At 31.2% G+C, this 26,813-nt stretch overlaps 4 protein-coding genes and 2 long non-coding RNA genes across 12 annotated transcripts; 2 read left to right on the top strand and 4 right to left on the bottom strand.

The window, feature by feature from the left end:
- Nucleotides 1-332: 332 nt before the first annotated feature.
- LOC147908710 (uncharacterized) lies at nucleotides 333-1,201 on the bottom strand. Its single transcript, XR_015545867.1, has 2 exons — nucleotides 593-1,201; nucleotides 333-504 (listed from the first exon to the last, which is right to left on the bottom strand). It is a non-coding gene; the product is annotated as an uncharacterized LOC147908710 (long non-coding RNA).
- A 4,550-nt stretch (nucleotides 1,202-5,751) lies between these two features.
- On the bottom strand, nucleotides 5,752-8,036 carry ND-B22 (NADH dehydrogenase (ubiquinone) B22 subunit). 2 transcript variants are annotated; one of them, XM_011053365.2, is made up of 2 exons: nucleotides 7,752-8,036; nucleotides 5,752-6,158 (listed from the first exon to the last, which is right to left on the bottom strand). In XM_011053365.2, exons 1-2 carry the CDS (start codon nucleotides 7,859-7,861, stop codon nucleotides 5,834-5,836), a joined length of 435 nt encoding a protein of 144 aa, XP_011051667.1. In that variant the 5' UTR covers nucleotides 7,862-8,036; the 3' UTR covers nucleotides 5,752-5,833. The 2 variants fall into 2 exon arrangements, with proteins under 2 accessions (XP_011051667.1, XP_087264630.1); XM_087408504.1 differs by lacking the exon at nucleotides 7,752-8,036 and adding an exon at nucleotides 7,499-7,656.
- A 2,531-nt stretch (nucleotides 8,037-10,567) lies between these two features.
- LOC105144458 (uncharacterized) lies at nucleotides 10,568-13,298 on the top strand. 2 transcript variants are annotated; one of them, XM_011053366.2, is made up of 4 exons: nucleotides 10,568-10,725; nucleotides 10,986-11,172; nucleotides 12,069-12,204; nucleotides 12,284-13,298. In XM_011053366.2, exons 2-4 carry the CDS (start codon nucleotides 11,007-11,009, stop codon nucleotides 13,077-13,079), a joined length of 1,098 nt encoding a protein of 365 aa, XP_011051668.1. In that variant the 5' UTR covers nucleotides 10,568-10,725; nucleotides 10,986-11,006; the 3' UTR covers nucleotides 13,080-13,298. The 2 variants fall into 2 exon arrangements, with proteins under 2 accessions (XP_011051668.1, XP_011051669.1); XM_011053367.2 differs by having other exon boundaries at nucleotides 10,569-10,720.
- Nucleotides 13,299-13,751: 453 nt separating this feature from the next.
- Nucleotides 13,752-14,546, bottom strand: LOC147908711 (uncharacterized). Its single transcript, XR_015545990.1, has 2 exons — nucleotides 14,432-14,546; nucleotides 13,752-14,250 (listed from the first exon to the last, which is right to left on the bottom strand). It is a non-coding gene; the product is annotated as an uncharacterized LOC147908711 (long non-coding RNA).
- LOC105144573 (FAD-dependent oxidoreductase domain-containing protein 1) lies at nucleotides 14,456-18,231 on the top strand. 4 transcript variants are annotated; one of them, XM_087408855.1, is made up of 8 exons: nucleotides 14,456-14,575; nucleotides 14,687-14,833; nucleotides 15,711-16,010; nucleotides 16,116-16,616; nucleotides 16,875-17,020; nucleotides 17,104-17,190; nucleotides 17,305-17,458; nucleotides 17,906-18,231. In XM_087408855.1, exons 2-8 carry the CDS (start codon nucleotides 14,744-14,746, stop codon nucleotides 18,158-18,160), a joined length of 1,533 nt encoding a protein of 510 aa, XP_087264981.1. In that variant the 5' UTR covers nucleotides 14,456-14,575; nucleotides 14,687-14,743; the 3' UTR covers nucleotides 18,161-18,231. The 4 variants fall into 4 exon arrangements, with proteins under 4 accessions (XP_087264981.1, XP_087264980.1, XP_087264982.1 ...); XM_087408856.1 differs by lacking the exon at nucleotides 14,456-14,575 and adding an exon at nucleotides 15,076-15,183 and having other exon boundaries at nucleotides 14,699-14,833; XM_087408854.1 differs by lacking the exon at nucleotides 14,456-14,575 and having other exon boundaries at nucleotides 14,577-14,833.
- A 69-nt stretch (nucleotides 18,232-18,300) lies between these two features.
- Rel (nuclear factor NF-kappa-B family member relish) lies at nucleotides 18,301-25,879 on the bottom strand. Of its 2 annotated transcripts, none has more exons than XM_011053369.2 (18): nucleotides 25,741-25,879; nucleotides 22,752-22,895; nucleotides 22,440-22,594; nucleotides 22,174-22,337; nucleotides 21,956-22,094; nucleotides 21,701-21,842; nucleotides 21,199-21,303; nucleotides 20,996-21,107; nucleotides 20,809-20,936; nucleotides 20,474-20,686; nucleotides 20,320-20,387; nucleotides 19,973-20,215; nucleotides 19,775-19,898; nucleotides 19,333-19,577; nucleotides 19,083-19,238; nucleotides 18,909-19,019; nucleotides 18,593-18,829; nucleotides 18,301-18,478 (listed from the first exon to the last, which is right to left on the bottom strand). In XM_011053369.2, the coding sequence occupies exons 1-18, from the start codon at nucleotides 25,787-25,789 to the stop codon at nucleotides 18,368-18,370; spliced, it is 2,646 nt and encodes an 881-aa protein (XP_011051671.1). In that variant the 5' UTR covers nucleotides 25,790-25,879; the 3' UTR covers nucleotides 18,301-18,367. The 2 variants fall into 2 exon arrangements, with proteins under 2 accessions (XP_011051671.1, XP_087264976.1); XM_087408850.1 differs by having other exon boundaries at nucleotides 25,450-25,808.
- Nucleotides 25,880-26,813: the final 934 nt, after the last annotated feature.

The raw sequence follows: 26,813 nt of genomic DNA on the forward strand, positions 1-26,813 counted from the left end.
TAGTTCAGGGTTAGATTCAGATTCTAAAGAAAAATATTTTTCATCGACTTCACAGTTACCATCCTAATAGACCATGTTGTTCACTAATAAAGTTATAGACAAGTCTTCAAATTGCCAAGGTGTTAGCTTCGTTTTTCTAATGGCACGGTTCCTCACTTGACCGAAAAAGTTCTCTATTGAGTCCTGATTACAATAACGCGCTTTCAGACTCATAAAATCATACTTACATTTCAATGTCTATAGTTTTTCGAAACCTTTCATGATTAAGAGCCAATTTTTTAATGTAGGATTAGTTGTTTTAACAATTTTTCATATAGTCTTGTCTATATCTATATAACATATTTTTTAGTATGTTTTTTGCGTTCACCAAAATGCATGGTGTGCGCTAATCACAGTACCGTTTACTGAATCGAACAGATTATTACAAAATTAATAGTTTCCGATGTTGCAATATCATTTTTATCTATTCGAATCATGCTATTGTCCTCCATTGTTGTGCTATATCTGTTTTAAATAAAATAATTTTATTCTCAATATTTTCATTAAAAATGATATACATGTGTATACTTCTTTATTACAATTATGATATTACATTTTAATCTTGCGAAAGTTTCAATATAGCTCGCTATCGTTTCTTAAGGCTTGTGTTGTAAACTTGCTAGATCTTTTGTCAATAAACTATTCCATCACCTTATTAGATGTGGAGGATTAAATAAATGAGCAATTTCGTAATTTCCGATCATGTAAGTTAGAGCTGCAAATTAAATATTCATTTCGTAAGATGTTTGTGTGTTGTGTACTACATTTATAAATGGATATTACTTATCTTGTATTTTTTCTTCTAAATGGCATTCCATTTCTGTCTGTAGTAGTAACTGCTTCATTGCAGAGATATTTGGAAATTCCAGATAGTCACTACGATATGGAAGCCTGCTTCGTATATTGCATGCACGTGTTCTTTAATGCAGCACACTAATTGTATACGTTTGTCACTTTAACGCAAAAGTTATACGAGATAAGCATCTTCTAGTATGTGTTCAATCCATACAGCATAAAAACCAATACGTGATCTGCAGGTTTATTAATACGCTTATTGTCTCAATCTTCAAAACTATATATGGTATCCTTTCTATCATATGTGACATTTGATTGAATTGAAATCTGATCCCACATTAGTATGTATACTTTGGCTGCGTTCCATTTAACGCTCACAACGCTTGAGGAATCATTTCATTCTTGTTTATCAAATGTTAAATAAGAATAAATGCTCGTGCATATTGCAAGCGTTAAGAGCTTGGAACGCAGCCTTTGTTTAATATGTTTCGAGACATGTTCTTCAAATGTTGCAAAATCAAAGAATTCAAATCCGGGATAGCATCAATTTTAAAGTTTGGAAGCATCGATTGTAAAGTTCGTATGCATAGAATATCAGAAAAAACTTCTCGTAAATACGTGTGTGTTCGCTTCCCTATCGTTTTATACAGCGTCAGAGCTAAAGCCTTCTGTTTTGTCTCATACTGATGTCCCTATTACATTTTGAAAGATAAAATTAGAATGAGAACATAATTAAAATGAGCACTTTAATTATGGACATACATACACAATAAAGCATGTTATTTCTTTTAGGCATGTACTAAAGAGATGCATAAAAGAGATTTTTAGAACCACAGTACAATAATTATTAAACAAATTCTGCCTACATAGATATCATAAGCAAGTCGCTAAGAAATAACATCGTAGTGACATGTTTGTCAGACACGATTCTATCAGGGAATGTTATTTAGATACAGTATCACATTAACTATACTAATAAGAAACAAGATATACACTATAAAGTATATTGTTTAAAAAATATTTATATTTTCATGCATATAATCCAGAAATATATGAGTGCATCGTAACTTAAACATATTGATAATATATTCAAGCAATAAGACATATAAATGTAATACATGCAATCTATCCTGCTCGATTTGCAGATTAACATTTCAATCTTGATATGAATTCAGTCCAACTTTTCGTGAATATTTTAGTATACTTTTTCAATAAGCTTCAGCGCCTTGAAGATATAAGGTTAGTACACTACTACTAATGATATGAATTAGTACATATAGATTAATAAATATGCAATAAAAAATAAATTATAGTCACCGCGCAATAAAGGAGCAATAGTACGCAAATTAACAAATCATGTCGATTTTTAATTAATAAATAAAATATAAGTTGAACATTTCGGCTCTAGACTTGAGCCATCTTCAATATAATTTACAGTCAAAAATTTAAAAAATTACAAAGGATCAAAATATAGTTGCATTTATGTTATCAATCAGATTTACAATTACTAATCATATATATGTATACGTGTGTATTTATCCTTTCAAAAGGTTTATTCAGATCGTTCAGTAACACTTAGATGCTTACTATCCCACTTGCTAAAGCTGGCAACATTCAATTCACGTCACATGATCGATTTTAATTTTGATTCTAATGAGATCAAGAATAGAAGCGCCACGTTACATTCGTGAACACGTCTAAGATGGGAGATAGGCTCCCCTGAAAGCCTATCTCTACCTCTTCTACCTAGAAGTTGAAAGAGACATTATGTCTTAGGAAGTCACAAAAAAAGATGACGATAGATGAGAAACTAGGAATGATATATAAAATAGATGTACAAAAAAGTTCTGAGCTTTTTTTTGTAAAATTCAATCTTTATTCAAAAACAAACGAAAAAATATTAATCAGCGAAATATTCTCCGTTTGCATCAACGACCTTTTGCCATATTTCGGGGAGCTTGCGAATTCCTTGACGATAGAAACTCACCGGCTTCGAAGCGATAAAGTCATCAATGCATTTTCGTATCTCTTCTAATCTCACGAAATGTGTATCAGCCAAATGATGCTGCAGCGACCGGAATAGGTAGTAATCGGAAGGCGCCATGTCTGGGCTATACGCCGCGTGCGGAAGAAATTCCCAGCCTAACGCAAAGATATGGTCCTGAGTCGCTTTCGCAACATGAGGTCGAGTATTGTCATGAAGCAAGATCACTTTACGATGTCCTTGGCCAGTAAATGGCCTCTTTTCTTCTAATGCATCGCTCAAATTGGTCAATTGTTGTTGGTAGCGGTCTGCCGTGACTGTTTCACCCGGTTGTAACAACTCGTAGTACAACACACCCTTCCAATCCCACCAGATACAGAGCAAAACCTTCTTGGCGTGGATATTGGGCTTTGGCGTCGATGTCGAAGGTTGACCAGGATCAACCCATGATTTTCTACGTTTAGAGTTATCATAAAGAATCCACTTTTCATCGCCTGTAATGATTTTGTGCAGAAAATCTTTTTTCCGGAACTTTGAAAGTAAAGTGAGTGCAGTGTCACGCCGTCGATTTTTGTTGTCTTCGGACAATTCATGCGGAACCCATCTGCCTTCCTTCTGAACCTTTCCCATCGTATGTAATCGTACGGAAATGGCTTGCTGCGTAACGCCAAGCTGTTCTGCAAGCTCCTTTTCAGTTTGCGCAGAGTTTATATCCAGCAGTGCTTGCAATTCGTCCGTTTCAATCTTTTCAGGGCGTCCAGCACGCGATTCATCTTTAAGACTGAAATCTCCTTGGCGAAACTTTTGATACCGTCTTTTACATGTAGCATGACTTACAGCGTTCTCTCCATATGCAGCACAAATCATTGCAGTGGCTTCAGCAGCATTTTTCTTCAGATGAAACGCGAAGTGGATGGAAAATCGAATATGCTCTTTTGTTATTGCCATCGTGAACACTACTGATTTTTGAGGTTATGTGCATCAAACGCCAAACCGTATGGCATTTTAGAAGGCCAAATGTTAAAACCGCAAAAGGGCGGGAAGATATATAAAATTTAAATTGTTATTTCGGTTGTATCAAATCTAAAGCTCAGAACTTTTTTGTACACCTAATAATTATATTGTACTTTTGTTATACTTTAAGTGATCAATTCATTATATTTTTTTATGTATCTTGCTTCATTGAAGATATTCTGATGTGATCACTAAGAAAACAAGTTGAATATGTCGATGTACACTGAGCAAAAATTATATTCATGATGAATGGCATATTTAATTTTATCTAATTAATTTACTGCGAATAATAAACTCTAAAATTTCATTAAAAATATCATATAAATGACTTATCGCGCACGAATCCTGTAAGAGCACGATATATATAATGTGATCCTACACTTCTTTTTTTACTTCGTTCCATTTCCGAACGTCGCTTCCGAAATCGAATCTATCAATGTTGAAGAATTGTAACATAGGTAAAAACATTTGTTCATATATTTTATTTATATATATATATAATACTCTAAAAAATACTACATATATATATATATATATATATATATATATATATATATACCTATTACAATTTCATAACTTTTATCAGTAAGTAATTGATAATATTGTTTTCGAAGATGATGAAATTGACAAAAAATTTCTGCGACATTCATGTAATATTTCAGGATGTATACCAATTCTTATTTACAAATTAGATGTAAAAATTTCCTAAATTCTGAATTTTCCGAACATTAGATCTTGTTCGGAAGTATTTTGATTCGCAGTACTTTAAAGATAAATAAGAATGGAAATTTAATTTTACGCAAAGATGTCAATTGCATCGCGCTAAATGAATGTTCATGAGTAATGCGGGACAAAATAAACCCATTGGACAATCTTAAATTTAGTACACTAAATTATCGCTTTTACAGCAACATATGTATTGTGTAATCTTCAATCGTAAATAACCGAATTGTACATATTTGTTTAAAACAATTCACATTTACGTTTAACATAACTGAATTCATATACTTCAGCAGCGAAAAGAAATTTGCTGCTAAAGTAATGTATTCAATTTGATAAAAATATCGCGGGTCCTTAATTTCATGAATGGCATCTCGTCTCTTTCGTAAATAAATTGACAATATGCTTCACCTGTTATTGTTACAACGGAGATAGCATTCGAAATTACAAACGTCCAAGCGCAAGAATTTCTTACTGTGTATTATCCGCATATTAGAAAAGATTTTAGATAAATTTCGAGCTACATATGTTACTTTGTACTGCGTTAGTATTACATCTGTTGGATATATAATGGATTAAATTATAAATAGAGATATGCTAGGTTGCTTACTATGTATTCTAATTAAATAAAAATAAACATGATATATATTGAAACGAAATATCATTCATCCAATGGCACAGTCCAAACCTTCTCTAGATGAGGTTTCGAAACAATGATTTTTCGGAATTAGGTTGTTAGCCTAATGTGTCAGACTCCTAATGTAGGAGAATGATGTATATATTTACGATATATGGAACCTACAATTGAAACGTCGGATCCAAATGGCGCTGATGATCACAGGTATCTTAATCACTAAGTGATGTCATTTTCAGCTCCTTAAATGCGAAAAATCGCATATGTAGGCGCAGCCGGGATTGAATTCGGATCTACAGATTAGAATCAATCGCAGTCAGTCGCACCGAGCAGCAAGCCACTCAATGCTTTCTAAAACAAAACACTTGCTCGTATATGCAGATTTTGAAAAACTGGTTCTTTTAATCAGCCTAGAATCAGACTAGAAATTGAGATTAGATTGGAATTTAATCAATCAAGATTCATTACACTTGAGAGAGAAATTGATTTTCTTCTTAGTTAAATTTCAATCTCAATCTCTAATCTGGCTAAAAATATTTTGTGATAGGAAATGATGTTCTCTAGATTCACATAATATATATTATATTATCTACAAGAGTTGTTACATTAATATGATACCATGGCAGGTGTATATATTTTACAAGAGCTTAGTGGTCATCGATCTTCTTTTTTTCTTCAGGATAGGTTTCAAAGTACCACTTCATGTATTCGTCCTTCATTTGTTCACGACACGCAAAATATTTGGGATACATAGCTTTCTCTAGAGGATGCCAATAATCCAAGGCCCAGTCTGGAGTATAAGATTCTCGACCATACGCTGTTCCTGTGATCGATTGGGCAAATGTTATTGGTTGATAATGTATCTTGGAGAAGTACTCCTTCTCTCCTTCCTTCAATAGATATTTTGCATATTTCAAATCCTTTATATCCTTATTCTTGTCAAAACGCTCTCTCAATAACGCAATCTGGTATCTGTAAAGAAATTATAATTGAAATATAATTATGATAAGTAAACGTCCCAGTAACCAAACACATATCTATACACGCACTTACACAAATTTTAATATTATTAATCTCAAATGTTTCTTATTTCAATATTATAATTCAATTGTATTTAAAGATTATTATTAAATTATAATATTACATTTAAAAAAGCATTTGAGATTAATAGTAATATAAATAAATAATTTTTGTAAATGTCTGAATATAAGTACAAGTCCGGTCACCCTCCTTCTCTCTCTCTCTCTCTCTCTCTCTCTCTCTCTCTCTCTCTCTCTCTCTTTCTGAAAGTTTGCCTTAATTAATTGTTATTAGCTTTATTTATTAAACGATGGATTTAAACCACTGAATTATTTTTTATAAACTACGATCATCCTTTGTAAATAAATTGAGGTATTTTATTTTCGTGCTTTTTCATGTTATCTTTGTTTCTTTTTCCTAAAGAGTCTAATTAGTATCTTAGTTGTTCCATTTGAATCAATACATTAATTACTGCATCGATTCAAAGCTGTCAATATGATTTGATCAAATTTTAATTAGCTCTTGGATTCACCAATATAAGGTGCCAATGGATGCTATTTCAACAGTAAATAAAACTGAAATTAAAGTTAAATCTACATTGATTTTTAGACATTAATTCGTCAAGTAAGGAATAGGAATCTTGGCCATAACAGTCTAGATGAACATCTAAGATGAATATTAATTGTTTTATATCTATTCCACTAATGTAGATTAACTAATTTTGGTTCAACTTACTCTTCATCTTTTTCTGATTCTTGTAAAAATTAGAAAAAAATAAAGTAAGTTGAATTGAAATCAAAGTTAACAGGCCGTTTCTTTTTTTTAAACTTCTTGCATAGTTTATCTTTCCTCCTTTTTTTCTCCATCATGAAGAAAAATGGAAATAAAAGCAAGAAATTCAGACAATTCCTTTGTACTAATATAGATTAATTTCAATCTCTGTTTAATTTTCATCTTAATGTTCATCTTTTTTTAATTCTTAGAACAAGAAAAAAAAATTGAAGAATTAGTTGAAGCAAGATTAAAATTAAATTACAGATAGAAACCAACATAAAAGGACCTACATTGAAGGAAACAGGCATTAAGTAATACCTGTAGTATTTAGTCATTAACATAAATATTTAATTAATAGTTAAACAATATGATATTTGAAATATCATAATAGTCCGTGATATCACATACAACATTTGAGAAATAAATAATTATATTAGTCATTTATTTTGCTTTAAGCAATTCCATCAGTTAAATTAAAAGGTTAAATTAATTTGTTTTTTTTATTACAATGAGCTTACAATGATTGTTCGTTTCTTTTCACTCCGAGACACAAATACATGGCTATCTTATTTTAAGTGTACAAATATGTAGTAACAATGAGTGCTTTCCATTTAATGACACAAGTGTTGTTCTATCTTTGTCACTCTTTGAATGTCAACAAGGATAGAACGACGTTTGTGTCAACTTGTGTCATCAAATGGAAAGCACCCAATTTAACTAAAAAGAACAAGTCAGAAGTTATCATCATGTCATCCTCGGTAATGTACGTACCTGCGATCATGTGTTTTATGAAACCAATCCTCAATACAACGCACAGCGCGTTTGTACAGCCTGCATACTTTTTGCTGATGCGATACAAGTTCTGAGGGAATATTTGCCATCGCTCACATTAAAAAAATGGCAGTTCTTTCCAAAAGTACTCTCGTACTTTCGTAATAAATTACGTACTTTCGTAATAAATTAGAAACGTACATAAAAAAATTACGAACTAATTAAGACATGAGATAAGGATCTCACTATCGTTTCGAGCGCTCTGAGTAGAGCAACTCACACCGACATCTCACAACAATAATCGAAATTAAAAGGAGAGACTATGGAGACCTCTAGTCGAAGACGAATTTATTTATGCTAAAATTACGGCTAAATACTGGATGAATCGCGTTTTAATTGCGATATTCGTCAGAAAAGGCTCCTGAAGGCTCGTACAGAGCGATTTTTATGGGGAAAAAGACAAAATAAACATTTATTCTGATGTGTACTATAGTGCAGTTGAGTATACACAAATTTATTTATTATAATTCTTGAAGAATCATTTTGCACAACTGACTCTGTACGCGCTTTCACAACTTCATAAAAAAAGAAATCAAAAAGGTTTTATGGCATAATATTACTTCTTAAGGTATGCTCAATGTGATACTACAAATGCTTTAAAGCGTTTTTTGATTAATCAACTTGTAAAATTCTTTCTTCTGATTGAGTCCATCAAATGCTTCAAAGCATTTATAGCGAGACTTTGACCACAGTTTTAGAGATAAAATATTAGCATAAAAGCATGTCTGTAAAAACATCTGCGTAAATAAGGAACATATCATTTTATTTATTAAAATGTTTTTAAGAATGAAATTGCAAGATTTGATTTTTTAATAGGTTTCGTAGTTTCATAAAATATAAGTCAAAACGAGTTTCATAATAAAATATTTCTTCTAAGGTCGATATTCATATATAGATTTTATATTCAAGACCGTCTTAAGTACAGTCTTAAAAAGTCACGAACCAATCAGAGAGCTGTATTAGCGTCTTAAGATATTAATTAAGTCAATCTTGAAATAAGATTGACTATAAATACCGTCCTGAGAGACAATATATGTATATATGGTAGAGTCTGATAGAGAATAGATACGTAGCTTCACAATAAAGGAATTGGCTTGTCACTCCAGTCGATCCTGGATCTTGAGGATTAGGCCCTGTGCACAATAGCAAGAATAAGAAATTAGAAATAAAGGATAAACAATTTTAACCTATCAGAAAGTGGATACATCAGAATGTACGATTTCTGGATAGGTTAAAATTTTAATATTTATTCCTATTCCTAATATTTTCTCCATTGTGCGCAGAGTCTATATCAGACATAACCTCTCATATTTATTCATTATATTATACAATATCATTTTATATCAAAAAGTTATATGGAATAGTGCTGAAGATTATTCTGCAGGAGGTTCAAACTTCTCTATGCAATAATCTTCTGCGCAGATGCTCGACGCTTGCATGTAATACCTTAAGGCCAATATTACATGCGTCCGTTTTTTGTAGTACAATTCTTTTAAATCTGTCGATTGGCTATAAGACAAAAAGATCCTAGATCTTTTCAGTCTTGCAGCCAATTGACCAAATTAAAATGGCGCTGATCAATTGATGCCACGACTTTCTATGCTTTACAGTGGAGATGCCCATTCCAATAAAGCATAGAATGTATAGTTCAGTGATTGCAAAGGTTGCGTTCAACAGATTCAACAGTATTGCAATTGGCGATGAAATGTTTGCAACTTGAACCGATTCTACATTAGTTGCAAGAGAATCGCAAGTTTGTTGCGACAGTCAATCTGAAACTCGCATTTTGGAATCAACGCTTCATATTGCTGTCGCAACAAACTTGCAATCGGCTTACAACTAATGTAAGACTGGCTTTATTGGAAGGTTTATTCACGTCTCATACTCCAACATACTTCCACATGTTCCTACCATAGCTTCTAATCACTTTAAGGCCGGAATCAGACTATGCATTGAAGATTGAAATTGAAAAATTAAAAATTGAAATTTCATCAATGAGGATAAAGAAGTTTTGGCTTCTTTTGTTCTGATTGGTCAAAGTTTCAATCTTCAATCTTATTCTTCAATGCGTAGTCTGATTCCGGCCTAATGAGCGCATTTGAGTGAATAGGAGTTACGCTTGGAGGAAGTAGGAGCATGCGACGCGAACAAATTTATAGACCAGGCTTTAAGCCACAGACACAATGCAAAGAAATAGCGATAGCGGTAAAAATAACACAATTTTAACCTATCAAAAATCAGATACACTGAAGACAGTTTCTGATAGATTAGAATCATGTTATTTCTGTCGCTATTGCTATTCCTTCACATTGTGTCTGAGGCTTTAGATAGATTCGAGAGAAAGCGTTCTAAATGATATCTTTATCTTTTTCTAACTTATACTTTGCTATGATTGCGCATGTGCAGTAGATGATATTGCGCATGCGCAGTTATATAAGCATAGATTAGAAAAGTGCACTTTTTGCATTTAGCATCTTCGTTCTCTCTCTCTCTTTTCAACCTGAATATATATTTATCCCGTTTTAAGTGCAAACATTTTTGGATATTTCAACAACTCAAACCGAAATCAGACTACGCATTGAAGAGTGAAGATTGAAATTTGACCAATGAAGACAAAGGAATTTTAGCTATAATTTTAATTGATCAATTTTCAATCTCAATCTTCAATGCGTAGTCTGAATCTAACTTTATATTTCAGTGGTTTACTCTGCTGAACGCAGCCATTTACAATCGATCCTCGGAGAAGTGGGGAGATTGCCGGAAATATAGATTTCGCGACGGAAGTGCGCGTCGCCGAATGAACTCTGTCGCGGCGTCGCTCTGGCGACCAGTCTCTGATCTCGGAAGTCTGATCCAATCAACCGGCGACCGTTGGTAGATCCTTATTGCTGAGCGACTTTCGCTGATTTGTAAGGTACCATTATTCGTAACGATCCGTTGTATGATTTTCATATCTCGTTCATACTGATATGATTCACGTGCGCAATCAGAATTGCATAATGACGCACGCACATCGAAACGTCGCGCGCGGCGAAACATTTCGACGAATTTTCACGCACAATATCGCTATAACTTCATCGTGTTGTTATCGGAGCGTGAGATTGTAGCTCGGGCGGGAATACGAAAGCCGTTACGAGACATTAGAGTATTATAGTAAAATGTCTCTTTTTGCAGGTTAACGCATAATCTATAACTATGATGACTGTACCACCGGATACCTATCAGATATCATTGAACATCATAGAGGCGATCAAACAACATCCAGTGCTCTATTGTACCGAGGTGAAGGGTGTGCCAGTGAAGCTGCATGACTTCAAACAAAAAGTCTGGAAACACATCTCAGACGAGCTTGGATTGGATCGTACGTTTTTATATGTTATTTCTTTTTTATGTATTTTGTTAATGGCTGTATCGTTATATACAAATGTTTATTTTGCAAGAAAGTTATTTTCACTGAGATAGAACTATTCCTCTATATCTAAAAATATAATAGAACAAAGTAAACTTTCAATAATCATGTAAAGCTTGATCTATGTAAAACGCAGAACGTAGGTTGCAAGTCACAGAACTAAAAACTAACTTAACATATTTTAATCATAATAGATTGTAGGATGCAGAAAATGCAGAAAATTTGATGAACTTCAGCTTTTGCGTCATATATTCTGTGTCCCATGTATTGCGGTCTGTAACCTATTACAATTTGAAATACGTTTCACTTGCAACCTGTATTCTGAGTCTTATATAAATTGGGCTTAAAATAAATATTTTGTTCAACGCAGGCAATGATTATGTGTGGCAGAAAAAGCAGCTTTGCAACTGTTGTAAAATTTTTTAATGTATTTGGTCTTATCTTTAATTCTTCATTAAATCTAAATCATATTAAAAAATCTTGTAACAATCACAAAACTATTTTTTCTGCTGATTATTCAGCAGAATGGTTTCATTCAGAAATTAACTGATCAATGAGTGCTCAGTGATTCTTTAATATGATTAATTGATTTCTTTTTTAGTTTTTTGCTGGATCTAAATATAGAAATCAATCATAGTAAAGAATCACTAAGCGCTCGCTAAATAATTTTCTCTGTGGAATATAGCCTTGTTTACTCCACAATTGTTGAAAGTTTTCTTCGCTGCAATAGATGTATATATTTCTCTAGATTTAAAAGTATAATCCAATCAAGTTGAAGAAAACTTTGTAACATCGATTGTAAAATAAATAATTTGCTAAATATAACCATTGGTTGCTGTCTGTTGTAGCTACTTGGGTTAGACTGAGATGGAAGAACCTTAGAGATACTTACTGTCGTATCTTGAAGTGCAAGAGTAAGACAGAAGAAGGCGTAAGAAGAAAAAAATGGATCTTCGAGGATTCTTTGAGCTTCGTAAAATATCCGTAAGAAATATCCATGATTATTTGGTGATTTTGGCGGTTTACTTAAGCCTTATTTTCTCAATCGAGAATACTTTTACAGGTGTGAAGTGGACTATCAGCCACAGTGTGTAGAATTAACCAAGGAATACATACAACAGATAAATTCGAGTGATGTAAGTGCCGAAGGTTTACTGGAGCAATTAGAAGACCGAAATAATGAAGACTATACCGAATACCTGGAAGTTCTTGAAGAGACATCAGCTGACCCAGTTGTAATGGAAACTGAGACGATAGAAACATTGGACAATATTAATGTAGAGATAGCTGCTCAAGAGGAAGTGGCGAATGAACAAGATATGGATATGGACAACTACATTCAGCGAATACAGTCAAAGTACCGAAAGATACGTCCGAAACGATTGAAGACCGAACATCCTTCCTCCCTGAAAACATCTAGCACTAATAAAATAAAAAAATCTTCCTTGAAGATAAATAAAAATAATGTGAATGTAAATAATAATACAGTGGCTAATCCAGTTGCTAATACAGTGGCTGTTCTTGAGAAAAATTTACCACCTAGCACATCAATTACGCTTGTGAAAGAATCAAACAGTATAAAAAACAATGACACTAACAAACAAGTTCATTTAGCATCCGAGAGTAAGAGTATAGAATTATTTTTCGACAGCATGGCACAGGCAGTGAAAAAACTACCACCTAAAGCGCAAGCAGATATTAAGATGCATATCTGCAAACTCGTTACGGAGGCAGAGGTGCAGTATTCTGGTCTCAATACAACACAGAGCACGCAACAATTCATAGCACCACCCGGCATGATACCTAAGCTAATATTAATACCTTGTAATATGTTAGATAATCAAAATGGTAAAAATTGATCCATTTATATTGTGTATATGCTGAATAATGTTATCGGATTTGCTATAAAATTAATGCAATTATATTTTATTTTAACAATTTACATTTGACATTTGCTATGTCCTCGCGTAATGTTTCTAATATAAAATTAAAAAAAATATATATATGTAAAATATCACATGTCAGTTACATACAACTTTTTTACATAATTAATATCAATAAAAGAATTATATTTTGAATTATTTTAAATTTATTAATTTATTTCCTTTAACAGAAATTTATATGAAAAATGCGAATGGTTTATTACATGAAGAATATAATAAAAGTACGTACAGCAATGCATAAATCGCTGAATATTTGCAAATATCTGTTTCTAAATAATATTGGGTCATCTAAAAAGTATCCGCGGTTTTTTGTCACTAGATGGTGTTGACCATCAACACCATCTAGTGACAAAAAACCGCGGATATTTTTTAGATGACCCAATATTAAGAATTATTTCTTGTATTATAAATATTTTATAATGAGAATATTTATATTCTATTCCAATCATTGAAAAACAGCTATATTATCTACATTTACTTTAAAAAGCATATAGTTAATTATTCTGTTGACAAAAGGCGGAGAAATAATATTAAAAAATTGCTATAAAAATTGGATAGTCTTTTGGGTTTGACAAAAATACTCGTTAATTATCCTTCCAGTATTTTTTTTCTATTTTCTTCTTCAGATTGTCAAGATTATTCATCTTTTATTTTAACATTTAATTATTTGAAGATTGCAATCAGACAAGGAAAATTGTTAAAATTCGGTTATATAAATACGTTCTCAAGAAAGATAACGCTGCTGAATAATTATTATGACATATCGACGAAGATATCTTCGATAAATATAGACTCTTTATCACGTAGAATAAACGTAGTTAGATAATGAAAAAAATAATATATTTTTATTTATTATAGATTAAGAACAGATGAAGCATGACGGCATACAAAAGAATACAATACTTCGCTAAGTATTATTGCGTCCATTATCAGCAATTAAAATTATAAAAATAGTTCATTATCGAATAGTTTAATATACAGAAGTCTGCATGGAAAATATAAATCAGTTGCGTCTCTAAACAATTTAACGTTTTTCATAATAGTAAATTAAAAGTGAAAGAGGAAAGATGGAATCTGCTTTAACTGCCTACAAAAAATATTACGAAGTAGATACATACTACTATTACCAGACTTTACTACATAAATATGTAAATTGAATAATTATAAATCGAAGCAATATGAAAGTCTATCTCTTTAAGACACAAGTTTTCTATTAATATGGCATACTAATTTCTCGAAAATAAATGACAGAAAAAAAAATAGTTTACCTTCTGTCAATTGAAACACGTGCCTAAAATACATGTGCGCATATCGATCACTGCACGTCATTTTAATCGGCGAGAAAAACTGCAATTTTTTGTTTCACATCTATATATAATCTGCAGTTTCTTCAGTAGAAAAAAATATCGAACGTGAGTCATCAACTTCGTTCGTGTTGACAAACGGCTAATAAACGGCTGATGTTTGTTTTCGTTTAATACTGACTTGGTATTGGCTGATAAACAGTTGTAAATGTTTCCTAGAGGAAAGGTGAACTGAGGAACAGTCTCTTTGTTGGATCAGTCAAGATACTAACGAGGATGTTGCGACACTTGACACGTGTGCAGAAGCACACGGACCTGCTGAAACAGTGCTCAGCGGTTCAGTTTGTGAACTCTTTCAGGAGAGAGGTGAGTTACGCGTGTATTGACTGGGAACGATTGGAGGTTAGGGATCTGACGAATGACATTTCGAACGGATAAAATTTGTTGATATTGAATGTAATAGATGACTCTTAATAATTTCGTCAAACTTTCGCCTCCTCTCGAAGCGACGCGACGTCTCTCATCGCGATGTCAAGTATAATTTGTGCGTAATCGCGAATTTATGTTTGACTGAATATAACTGGAAATTTAGTTTATGTTCGTCACAGATTTTGATGAAGACGCTTTTAGTGCGAGAAGCAGAAAATTATGGTTGGAATGACGAAAATCGTTGCTCGACATAGCGAACGAAACGTTGAAAACAAAAGGTTTTTGAGGTTAGGAAATTTATCTTACCGATGGAGCGCAATCGATGATAGAACGACGCGCGAAATTTAAATGTAATTGGAAGAATAATTTAAATAATCGGTTCTTATATTTAAGACCGTCTTAAGTACGGACTTAAGATGTTATAAATCAATCACAAGATTTTATTATTAATTAGCGTTTTAGCCATTATTAGCGTTTTAAGATATTACTTAAGATGGTCTTGAAATAAAAACTGGCTGTGAAAACCAGCCATACTTTTATTTTTATGCTGTAAAGTAATTAAATTAATGATTGTAAGAATTTTATAAATAGTAAAGCAGTGAATTTTTGTTTTGTGCTTTGTAAAAATCGGAAGTGAGAATTTTAAAACATGTAAATACATGTGTAAAATATTTCATGAAGAAAGGTAGAAATCTTACGTTAAAAATTTACCTTTTTTTTTTTATTTGTCTTTTGTGTAGACAGGAATGAATATTTTTGTCGAAGACTGATGTGAACAAATTGAACTGGACATAACGTCATATTAAATTTGCAGAGTTCAGATAGTAAAGGCAATAATGACACGAAAAAGTACAAAGAATTTGTCGACATTACTAGCCCACAGGAAAGATTCCTGAAAAATATGAAGCGAGATTGGAAGATGTTGAAACATGTACTATCTAACAGACAATACTCTGACTTCAAAGAGCTTTGGGAGAGACCTCAAGTAATTCCTTCTACTTGTGATGTGCTTATCATTGGTGGTGGAGCAATTGGTAGCTCGATAGCATATTGGTTAAAGCAGAAAATCTATAGAGAAGAATTCAATGTTGTCGTAGTTGAGAAAGATCCTACGGTAAGATTTTGATGTATTTTCTAATATATTCTGAAGATCTTTTTTTTAATAATTTATTAAGTTTAGTAATTAATTAAATGCATAATTAATTAAGTATTATTTCAGTATACCAAGGCTTCCACGACTCTTTCGGTGGGTGGTCTACGTCAACAATTTTCTCTTGAAGAAAATATTCACATGTCATTATATGGCGCGGAATTTTTGCGAAATATTAATGAGCATTTGAGTATCCCCGGAGAACCGCCCATCGATGTTAATTTTCATCCTTATGGCTACTTGGTATTGGCAACTGAGGCAGGCGCTGAAACTTTAGTACAGAATTCTAAGCTGCAGAATTCTTTAGGGGCAAAAAATGTCGTTCTAACTAAAGAGAAGCTGAAATATATGTTCCCTTGGATAAATACCGATGGAATTGCGGCAGGTTGTCTTGGATTGGAAAAAGAGGGATGGTTCGATCCATGGTCTCTCTTATGTGCCCTCAAGAAAAAAGCTAGTTATTTGGGTGCTCAATATGTTAATGCTGAAGTCAAAGCTTTTCAATATAAGGAGCTTCTAGGAAATTATGATGAGAATATGAAATGTTTTAAAAAATTAAATAACGTAGTCGTAAGTATGCATTATATATTATATATATATATATATATATATATATATATATGCATTCCTTCTATTTTATTTATTTATATATAAATATAAAATATTCGTTGTTGTTCAGTTATAAAAGATTTTAGAAACTGCGTGGAATCATTTGATCTACTCAATAAATATATTTATGGATTAATCAATTCCATGCAATTTATATTTAAAATCTTGTCAGTTACGAATGTAGAATAATATCTAATAGATAAACATGTTTTGTGTCAGATAAAAACAAACGACGGTGAGACTAGGACAATAAAATTTGCTATAGCTATTATTGCTGCGGGCGCTTTTAGTGGCGATGTAGCCGAGTTGGCTGATATCGGAACAGGCGAAAACCTATTATCTGTACCTTTACCAGTTGTACCCAGGTAATTTAACGATGAAAAAGACTCGAATCTTACTACTTTTTGTTTCTTTATCTTTATTATTATTAAATGATTTTCGTTTGCAGAAAGAGATATGTATATTGTTTCCATTGTCCTGATGGACCTGGCTTAAATACACCTTTAACGATTGATCCCAGTGGAACATATTTTAGGTACGAATTCAAATTTTGTTTAAGTACAACATATACTCTTCTATTAGAAATTAAACAATTAATAAAAGTAAACAAATAAAATGATTTATAAAATGTAAATAAAATTATTTCCAGACGCGATGGTTTAGGAGGTAATTTTATCGCCGGAAAATCACCAGAACCAAACGAGGAACCATCAATTGAGAACTTGGATGTCGATCATGAATTTTTTGACAATAAAGTGTGGCCTTCACTCGCTCATAGAGTACCGGCATTTGAAAATTTAAAAGTATGTTTATTTTTCATTATTTAACAACATGCATAATAACATATAATTAAACAAATTAAATTAAGGATATTTACGGTAGTGTAACAAATACAGAAGTACTAAGTGTATTAATGTGTTAAACACATGAATGCCATATTAAATCAAAGTGATCTTTCATGCCAAAAAAGATTAGTAATATTTTTTATGAATTTATTGAGCGTTGATTTAGGACTGTATTTCAAGAAGATAAACAATTGGTGTACAATTTGCTTAAGCTCTAGAAGTTGTTCAAATTCAATAAAAATATTAGGTGGAGAACCACCTTGATCGAATGGCATTTCATGTGTATTTAATTTCATCAATCGATTTTCAGTTAATGAAGTTTTATATATATATATATATATATATATATATATATATATAAATTTTTTTCCTCTTAATTATGTATATTCTATTTTTATAAATCAGGTGAAATCTTCGTGGGCTGGATATTATGAATACAATACTTTCGACGAAAATGGTATTATTGGCCAGCATCCTTACCATCTCAATGTATTCTTAGCAACTGGTTTTAGCGGACATGGTATCCAGAAGGCACCCGCGGTGGGGCGTGCGATATCAGAGTTAATTTTTCAAAATCGTTTTTTAACTATAGATTTGTCCAAATTAAGTTTCGATAGGTTCTTAACATCAGAACCTATGAGAGAGGCTAACGTTTTTTAGGTAATAATAAAAAATAATGGCTTTTATTTAATTGTATTATATATAAATATATAATAAATTTGTAAATATAATTATTACGAAATTTAAAAATTATTTAAATACCTTTTATCAAAAGATCTATCTAAAACAGTTTCATTGAATTTTTATAGTAATAACACAATGTATTTTACAACAGCAATAAATTGTACAGATAAAATTAATACAATTTCACGTTTCATGTTTCATAGATAAAATTTGACTCATGTATGCTGCAGCTTCTTCTTCACCTACATTTTGCAATATATTTCTCAAATCACTGAGAGATGTATTAGTTTGTATCTATAAAGAAATAAAAATTACATAAGTATTCAATCGTTCATCTTAATGAGAATGTATATTCGAAAGATTGCAAAATAACGCATAAAATATTTGACGAGAAAATGAAAATCTTACAGCGATATAATTTAAGAGGAGTAACGATGAACTGGATGTCTGTTTAAAGATATTCATTAAGTACTTGTAGTCAAAATAATGCGCCAATTTTTTCCATCCTTTTGTCTCGTCTAAAATGCTTGCCAATTGTTTTTCTTGATCTATATCCATCCAAACTTTTTGTGTATCGTTTATATTTTCTTCTTTTATCGTGTTGTTTATTAACATATCATTTTGACCGGAGACGAGTTGTAAAATCTGAAAACAATTTTTTTTATGACGAATGTGTATATTTTTATAACGATACTGATAAGGCAATATGAAATGTTTTTCATACGTCTGGTTTATTTGATGCTAAGTCAAAAGATGATTGCCCATTGAATTCTTCCATATTTTCATCTTCTGAATGCATTTCGATTTTTATATTTTGTATTTGTTCTCCGTCAACCTATTATTAAGATAATCAAATTTAATAAAAACAAAATATAAGATATTGATGAACTGTACATACGTTATTTGATTCACGATTATAATTCCTTATGTGCGGATCAGCACCGTATATCACTAGAAGAGCACATATCTCTTTGGCTTTTGTCCCTGGTGTAACTATTGCGGTGTGCAATGCTGTATTTCCGCTAAAGTTCTTCTTGTTTACATCTATTTTAGTCTGCTCGGAAAATTAAGAAATATTGAGAAAAATTGAGAAATTAATAACATGATTTTTTTATATAAAAATATTTTCAACAAATATTCAATCCTACATTTTTTAACAGAAATTCAACAATGTCCTTGTGACCTCCTTCAACTGCTATATGTAAGGCAGTTCTTCCATAGGTCATGTCAGTATTATTTACGTCTGCGCCAGCTTTAATGAGAGAACGTACTGCATGATACGAACCAGCTTGGGCAGCTAATTGCAAAGGTGACCATCCACAATCTGTATTTGCTTCGATGTTGACATCTTTTTCAGCTAATAAAACATCAATGCTTCCTTCTGCTTCAGGAACTAAAATTATAATTCTATATAAATTCACGTAGGATAAAATTATTATTATCATTATTCAATATTTGCTTGGATATATTAATATTCGCAACTGCGAATTACATTTTATCTCTACTTCTGAATCAAAATATTGTGCTAAGGATCAATTCATCAATTTTTTTTAAAGTGTTCATTTTAAGTACTTTTAAATTAATAGATACATTTTACAGCTCTATGTAATGGCATTTGTCCATAATGATCTGTTATATTAGGATCTGCTCCAAGCATGAGCAATGCTCGTATAATTTCTGGTTGATCTTGCGAAGCAGCATAATGCAGCGGAGTCTAGAATATAATTACGATACATTAAAATTTTTTGTAATTAAATAAAATATACTAGCATTTTTGAAAAAGCTTACCTTTCCAGAACTATTTCGAATGTTCACCAATTCTTCAGCATCTGTATTTAGAGTGCTCATAAGCATTAATATACGTTTTACATTGTTCCTTTGTCCATATCGGAGCGCACAGTGCAGAGGCGTATCTCCGTAAGTTGTCCTGTCTTTGAACGATATTTTAATAATATCTTTTACTTCATGCGGCTTTATTTTCATGTTCTTTATCGTATCAATAATAACATCTTTTGCGAACAATTTATCGTCCTGTAGAAATATAAAATTCAGACTTGATAACATAGCTATAACATTGATGCAACAAGAAATTTCGATGTGTTTTGTAAACAGCATATATTGAAGTTAATACTAGCCTTTTTATTCGGCGCACCATCATAAGTTAACTTATCTTCGCCGCCTTGATTTAACAATATTTCGTACACTAAAAGATATAATTTGTATTAAACACAATACATTTTTCATATGTAACTTTTGAATGTTTTTATTCACATAAAAACAAATACTTACTTTCTAAATCTATATGTTCGACAAAATCACGAAACTGACTAGAAGAACATCTATCATCTAACATCTTTTTTATTTCTTTAGATATTTCGGTACTGTCATTGCTTGAAGGCGTACTTGTTAATGGTGAATTCATTAAAAGTGTATCATTATTAAATGTTAATGCTTGCGCCAATTCCGCACTATTTGAATGAGAGACTCGCGTTCTCTTCCTACCTGTAATTATAAAATTGCAAAAAGTTATATTTAAAAAAAAAGGAGAAAGACAAATAAAAAAAGAAATATAACATCATAATTAAGATCATAACTAAGAATATTTAACATTGTTATTAACTTACCTATCATACGGTCAGTTGGTTTATACGTAAATTTGATTGGTTCTGAACAATATGAATCTGAAGGACGTTCTAGTTGTATGAAAACTTCCTTTGGAGAAGTAATATTTCGATCTCTGTATGGTGGAGTTCTAAAAATACAGCACAAATCGTATGCGTTGAAAAAAAATGCATAATCACATGTACATACCGAAATACCATGGCATATTGATGATGGACATCTAATTCCGAAAAACGACCATAATCCATCCAGATTTCAGTATCATCATCGTCGAGTTCAAAGAACTTTATCTTTATATTTTCTATAATATAATGCGTTTTTTTTACATCAATATGTATATTGGTGTTTACAGGCAAGTATATTTAGCTGAAATGCTAAAAATCAACACTTACTTTTTGAAACTTTTTCCACAAGTATAAATACCTCTTCGCCACCTTCACAACTGCTAGTGTATTTGTCAATTCTGCATATCTTAAGTTCTCCAGTTAGTGCACTTTCTATTAAAATTAATGATTTCTTTATACATCATTTTTATTATTCATATAATGTTCATTTATACACAATAACAACATAAAAAAAGGTTTAAATCATTAAAATTTTATTATATTAATTTAAAAATACAATTTTTAATGTAATAATTAATTACAGAAGAATAAGAATGTTCTTTCTCATTTCTGACTTTTTTTATAAGCAACTAAAAAAATAATTTAATTTTTGAGTTGTATCGTTGTAGTACAAATGAGCGATATGTAGCATATATAATATAGAATGTCCCAAAATTCACGAATTTCGGGAACCTGTGTATATATAAAATACAAAAATTAATTGAGAGAGAATTTCTTGATAAATCTTTCTTTAAAACAAATTGTATTGCAATAAATTATTAAAACTTACTCAAATTATTGACTGGGTTACTATAAATCGGTGCTGTAATCGGTCTCATAATATTATGTTGATCTTTGATAAATCCTTGAAAACAAAGGCAAACACTATTTAGATTTATAGTTTTTTGATATTGCTCGGCATCAGACTTAATCTGTAATCATTGTAAATTGCTATTTAAAAATATTTAATTTATTTGTTAAGATAAAAATATTAATCCAATTATGTAAAATGATTTTCAAATTGATAAGTGGCATTAAAATTTACCTGCGCATCATCACGAAGATTGAGAGTAGCGTTTATATTTGAACGTTTCAGTTCCTCTAGAGCTTCTTCGCGCAATTTTCGTACTATTTCGTCCTTAACATTTCTTCTCGCCGTATGTATTATGCCCATACCAACAAATCTGTAACACGAGCATAATGCTGACTAAAGAATGAAACAGGATAACTACGTTTAACATTATACAGATGGTATAAACATACTCGGCTGTAAAATCATTTTGAGACGAAACTTCCATATAATGTGGATCCCCTATATCCATACTATCTACTCGTCTCACTAATCTATGAGCATGCGGTATTCTCAGGTCTTCGTCAATTGTAACTAATGTGCAACGTATGATCGCATTATCCGAATAATTATGTAACTGAAAATATGAGTAATAATAACATCATTAGATATGAAGAAACTAGTTTAAACAATTCTATATTAATATTTTGATAAATCTGTTAGAATTCAGCATAATTACCTTGACTGTAGGAACGTTATTTTTATTTCGTTTACGTCCGGTATATATACCGAGCAAGCTTCCATGAGTTCCCACCATTTCGGATTTGTATCGAAATCTAAATTTCTCCATTGGCTGCACCATGATACTGAGATATGGTTCACCAAGTATCGTTACTAGCAAGTTATAAAAAAAATTGATATGCATTTTCCAATAATTGTCACTAACGTTAGAAAAGAGTTTAATATTAAATTATATAATAATATTAAATATTCATAATTCAGCAGATATTAGTAAGTTACGTTTCAGACAATTTAAAATCAGAATGCATACCTGCATTTGTTAGATTAATATAATCATCTGTGATATGCATAGGTGATGAAGACGTTGACATAGGTGATGTCATGCTGAGGTTTCCTTGAGATCCAGAACTACTGAATGGACTTAGAACATCTGTACTACCCATTGATGTTAAATCTGAAAGATGTAAAATACATGTATATAAAATCTTTTAATTAATTTATTTGTGTGTACACAAAATAAATACATTTATATTAATAAGCAATAATGGTTCCACCCACAACTCATTTTAATAACTATACATAATACAAGGCACAAATATAAGCCACATCCAAAAAGCATAGCGAATGCAAAAGTATTCGTACAAAGAATATATCTTCAAAAAATTATTTTTAAAAAAGAAAACATCAATTGTCAATGCGAGTCAGCACAGGTTGTTGATATGCAAAAATATCATATATTTCGAAATGAAATAAATGTAGTTTTTGAAAAAATTCAATTGTATAAATTTAAATATGTACTGCCTGCTTACTATTTCGTCAATATAATAAATATAGAACTTGTTTGTCGTATTTAACTAAATACTCAAATGAATTACATTACATCTGCAATGTACAATAACATAAAAAATAATAAGACAAAATACTAATATAAAAATATTAAAGAAACTGGATACACTTATATTACGTATTGACGTCAGATAATTTAAAACGTGTGTACAGTAAGACATTTCAAGAGTATGTAAAGAGATCAAAACAAAATTGTCGTTACTAAGTGGGGGAATAATACAATAAATAAAAGGAAAACGAAAAGTCAAACGAGTTACAAAAAACAAAGTATACGCATTAACTACAAAACTTGGAAAAAATCATTCTTCTTAAAATAAATCATGGTATAAAATATATATTTAAATTTATGATCCAATAATAAGGGATCCATAATATCGAAACGTCTATATAATTTTATTTCATTTCGAAATATATGGTATCAACAACCAGTGCTGGCTTTCTATCTTCCTACGATTTATTCTTTGGAATTAAGATTGAGAATCAAGATTGAGAATTAATTGACAATTTATAAATAAAGAATAAAATAGACTATACGTTTCTTAAAATTATTTTACCTAAAAAGATGTATAACAATTAAAATATATTATCTTAAAAATAAAAAATAATACTATTTGAACAAAAAAGGTATTTATGTAGTTAAGAAATTTAGCTTCTAAAATCAGGACCATGCGAAATTCTTTTGTTTTTTAATAAAAATTTCTCCTGTATACTTTCTGCATTCACTCTAGGTAAATCACTTAAATATGAAGAAAAGTTATAATTCCAAACACTTCTTTATTATTATTCTTTTTAATACTCAAATAGTACTTATTCTATCTGGACGAATTTCTCTTGAATATAATATTTTTATTATTCATAATATAATTGATTCTTATATTTAAAAGTCTTTTAAACACATTCTTAAAATATCATAAATTAATCATAGATCAGTATTATATAATCCTTATTTTAAGATCATCTTAAATGTCTTACAATGCTAATACAATTCTGTTATTGATTTATAATATCTTGAGACTGTATTTAATTAAGAGACTGTATATAAGAATCAACTATGAATACCATCACAGAACTATATTAAAATCTTAAAACATTACTTAAAATGATATTGAAATAAATATCAATGTAAATACACCTATAAATATCTTAAAATATAAATGTAAAGTATTAATGATCTAAAGCAATAGAATCTAAAATGATCAAATATCCAAGCACACAGACTTAAAAAGCTGCATTCTATATACTTTTATTTTGTAACTGTTGAAAGTTTTCTTCATCAAATTATACTAGACTTAACAGATTATATTTTTAAATCTAAAGGAATAGTCCTATCTCAGTGAAGAAAACTTCCAACAATTGCAAAATGTACATTTTGTTGAACATGGCCAATATAATTTCCAATATCTGCAGACAAAAAGAGAGTATAATTATTTTTTTTTACATAATAATACCAAAGTTCTTTTTTGAACTAAATGTAAATAATTTTACAAATTATTATTGTTTGTAATAACTTGAGATCTATACTAACAATCGAACATAGGATGATCAGATCTAACCTTGATAAACTAAGATATTCCTGATGAAAAAGTAGTACAAAAGTAGAGCAAAAAAGAGGATATTTTAAACTATAATACAAATAAGTATGTTATATATTTGAACTCCAAAATAGAAGAAAAAGAGTATACATTTAAAAAGTCTAAGAATGATAAAAACATTTAGTATCAGTGAAAAATGATTTTATATAATAATACTTAATAATTTTATCACATAGTATGATAATACATAGTAATGATCTAATAATTAGCTTGCTATGTACTTTATGTGCGATAGACTTAATAGCTTCTGGTACTCTCACTCTCAAAATGAATACCAAAAAGAATGCACCCCAAACACGCTGAAAATCCGACATGGACATCTTAAAAAAAGGGTACATATCCAGGAAAACTATCTGTTGACATCCCATCATCCTAATCGAAAACGTGGATGTCACGCGACCAAGCGTCAGGATGCGAAACTGACTGACAAACATTAATGATACCGCAATAATGACGCAATAACGCATTATCGATGTAAATTGTTAGTCATGTTAACACATATCCTAGCACTCTTCGGACAGTTCGGGCAGAACAAAAAGCGCGCGACGCCAGAGTGCGTGCTCGTATTACCGTTGAACTGGAAGTACGGGTCCTCGTTATCTCCAACAACACCAGTCGTCAATATGCTGCGCATTGCCATATTAATATTTTCGTACGCGTCCGGCATCTTTCCGGCGATTCTCTTCACTTCATAAACTAGCAAGATGCGGTTCGAGGAGTACGTTGAGTTGTGTGATCTATCACAGTCTAATACGTCAATGCCACTGAGTACCGAAGCTTATAGATTGACAGCCGATAGAACTCTATAAACCGGACTATCGTCCTGACAACACTGCGATATAATGATAACTTGTTACTCACCAGACGCGCATAATCGACTGCCTTTAATTCCTGAATGCGTCAACAGCATAACCTTGACAATAATTCTCGGTTTTTCCCCGGGACTATCGTGTATGCCGACCAATCGCGTGTCAACGCAACGTGTACATGGATTTCCCGTAATTATAGGGACGTATTCGTGTCTCGCGATGCCCCGGGAAAAGTGTGCGCTATAAACACTGTGGGGGAAAGTCCCCCAGATAATTAAAAGGGATTAAAATTTTACCTGCCTGAATGCGTATTTTAAATAAAATAAATTTTTTTTATTCAATTGAATCCAATTAAATTCAATTGGATTTAATTGGATTAGATTCAATTGGATGAAAAACTGCATTTTCTATTCAGATTTTTTTAATTGAGCAGTATTCAATGCGTTTGAAAAAGCTGATAAACCTGGCAAACAGCTGATCAAATTTTACTCGATACACATAACTTTAATTTTTTGGATATCAGATTTATTTTTCATATACTTGAAACGCAAGAAAATATAAATGCTGATAATTAGTTCCAATGCATATATAAAGTATCATTTAAGATACACTAATATAGAAATATAATTATACTATCTGTCTTCTTGTCTCTTTCGAAACGTAATATATTTGTATATCTCATTTCTTGCTTTTCATTCTGATTTTTACAATATATTTTGTCGATTTTCATAGATGCGGAGACATTTCTATAAATTTCTAATACTTTAAATTGCCAAGTCTAGATTACTAGAATTGATACTCATTTACAATTATGAGAAGATAGAAAACAATTAGTTGAGGCACTCGCGTGAAAAATGAATTCGAATGCAATTGTATTCTGATTTTACAAGCTCTTAATCTTTTCTTCACGCTGTAATATATAATATGAAAATAATTTAGATTAATTTAAATTAGCAAAGTTCAATATATTAAGACAACTAATTCAAATTGAATAGGTGAGACTTTATAAAAGGCCTATCCAATTTGAATTCCGAAACCAAAGCCATCGACGCAAAAAAATTCAACGTGAGATTTCATGGACTCTAAAGTCTCCGAAATTGATAAGCGTCATTCATATTAGAGACG

The sequence above is a fragment of the Acromyrmex echinatior genome, chromosome 8 (assembly GCF_024713525.1).
Source record: "Acromyrmex echinatior isolate Ae372 chromosome 8, ASM2471352v2, whole genome shotgun sequence".
Classification (NCBI taxonomy): Eukaryota; Metazoa; Arthropoda; class Insecta; order Hymenoptera; family Formicidae; genus Acromyrmex; species Acromyrmex echinatior.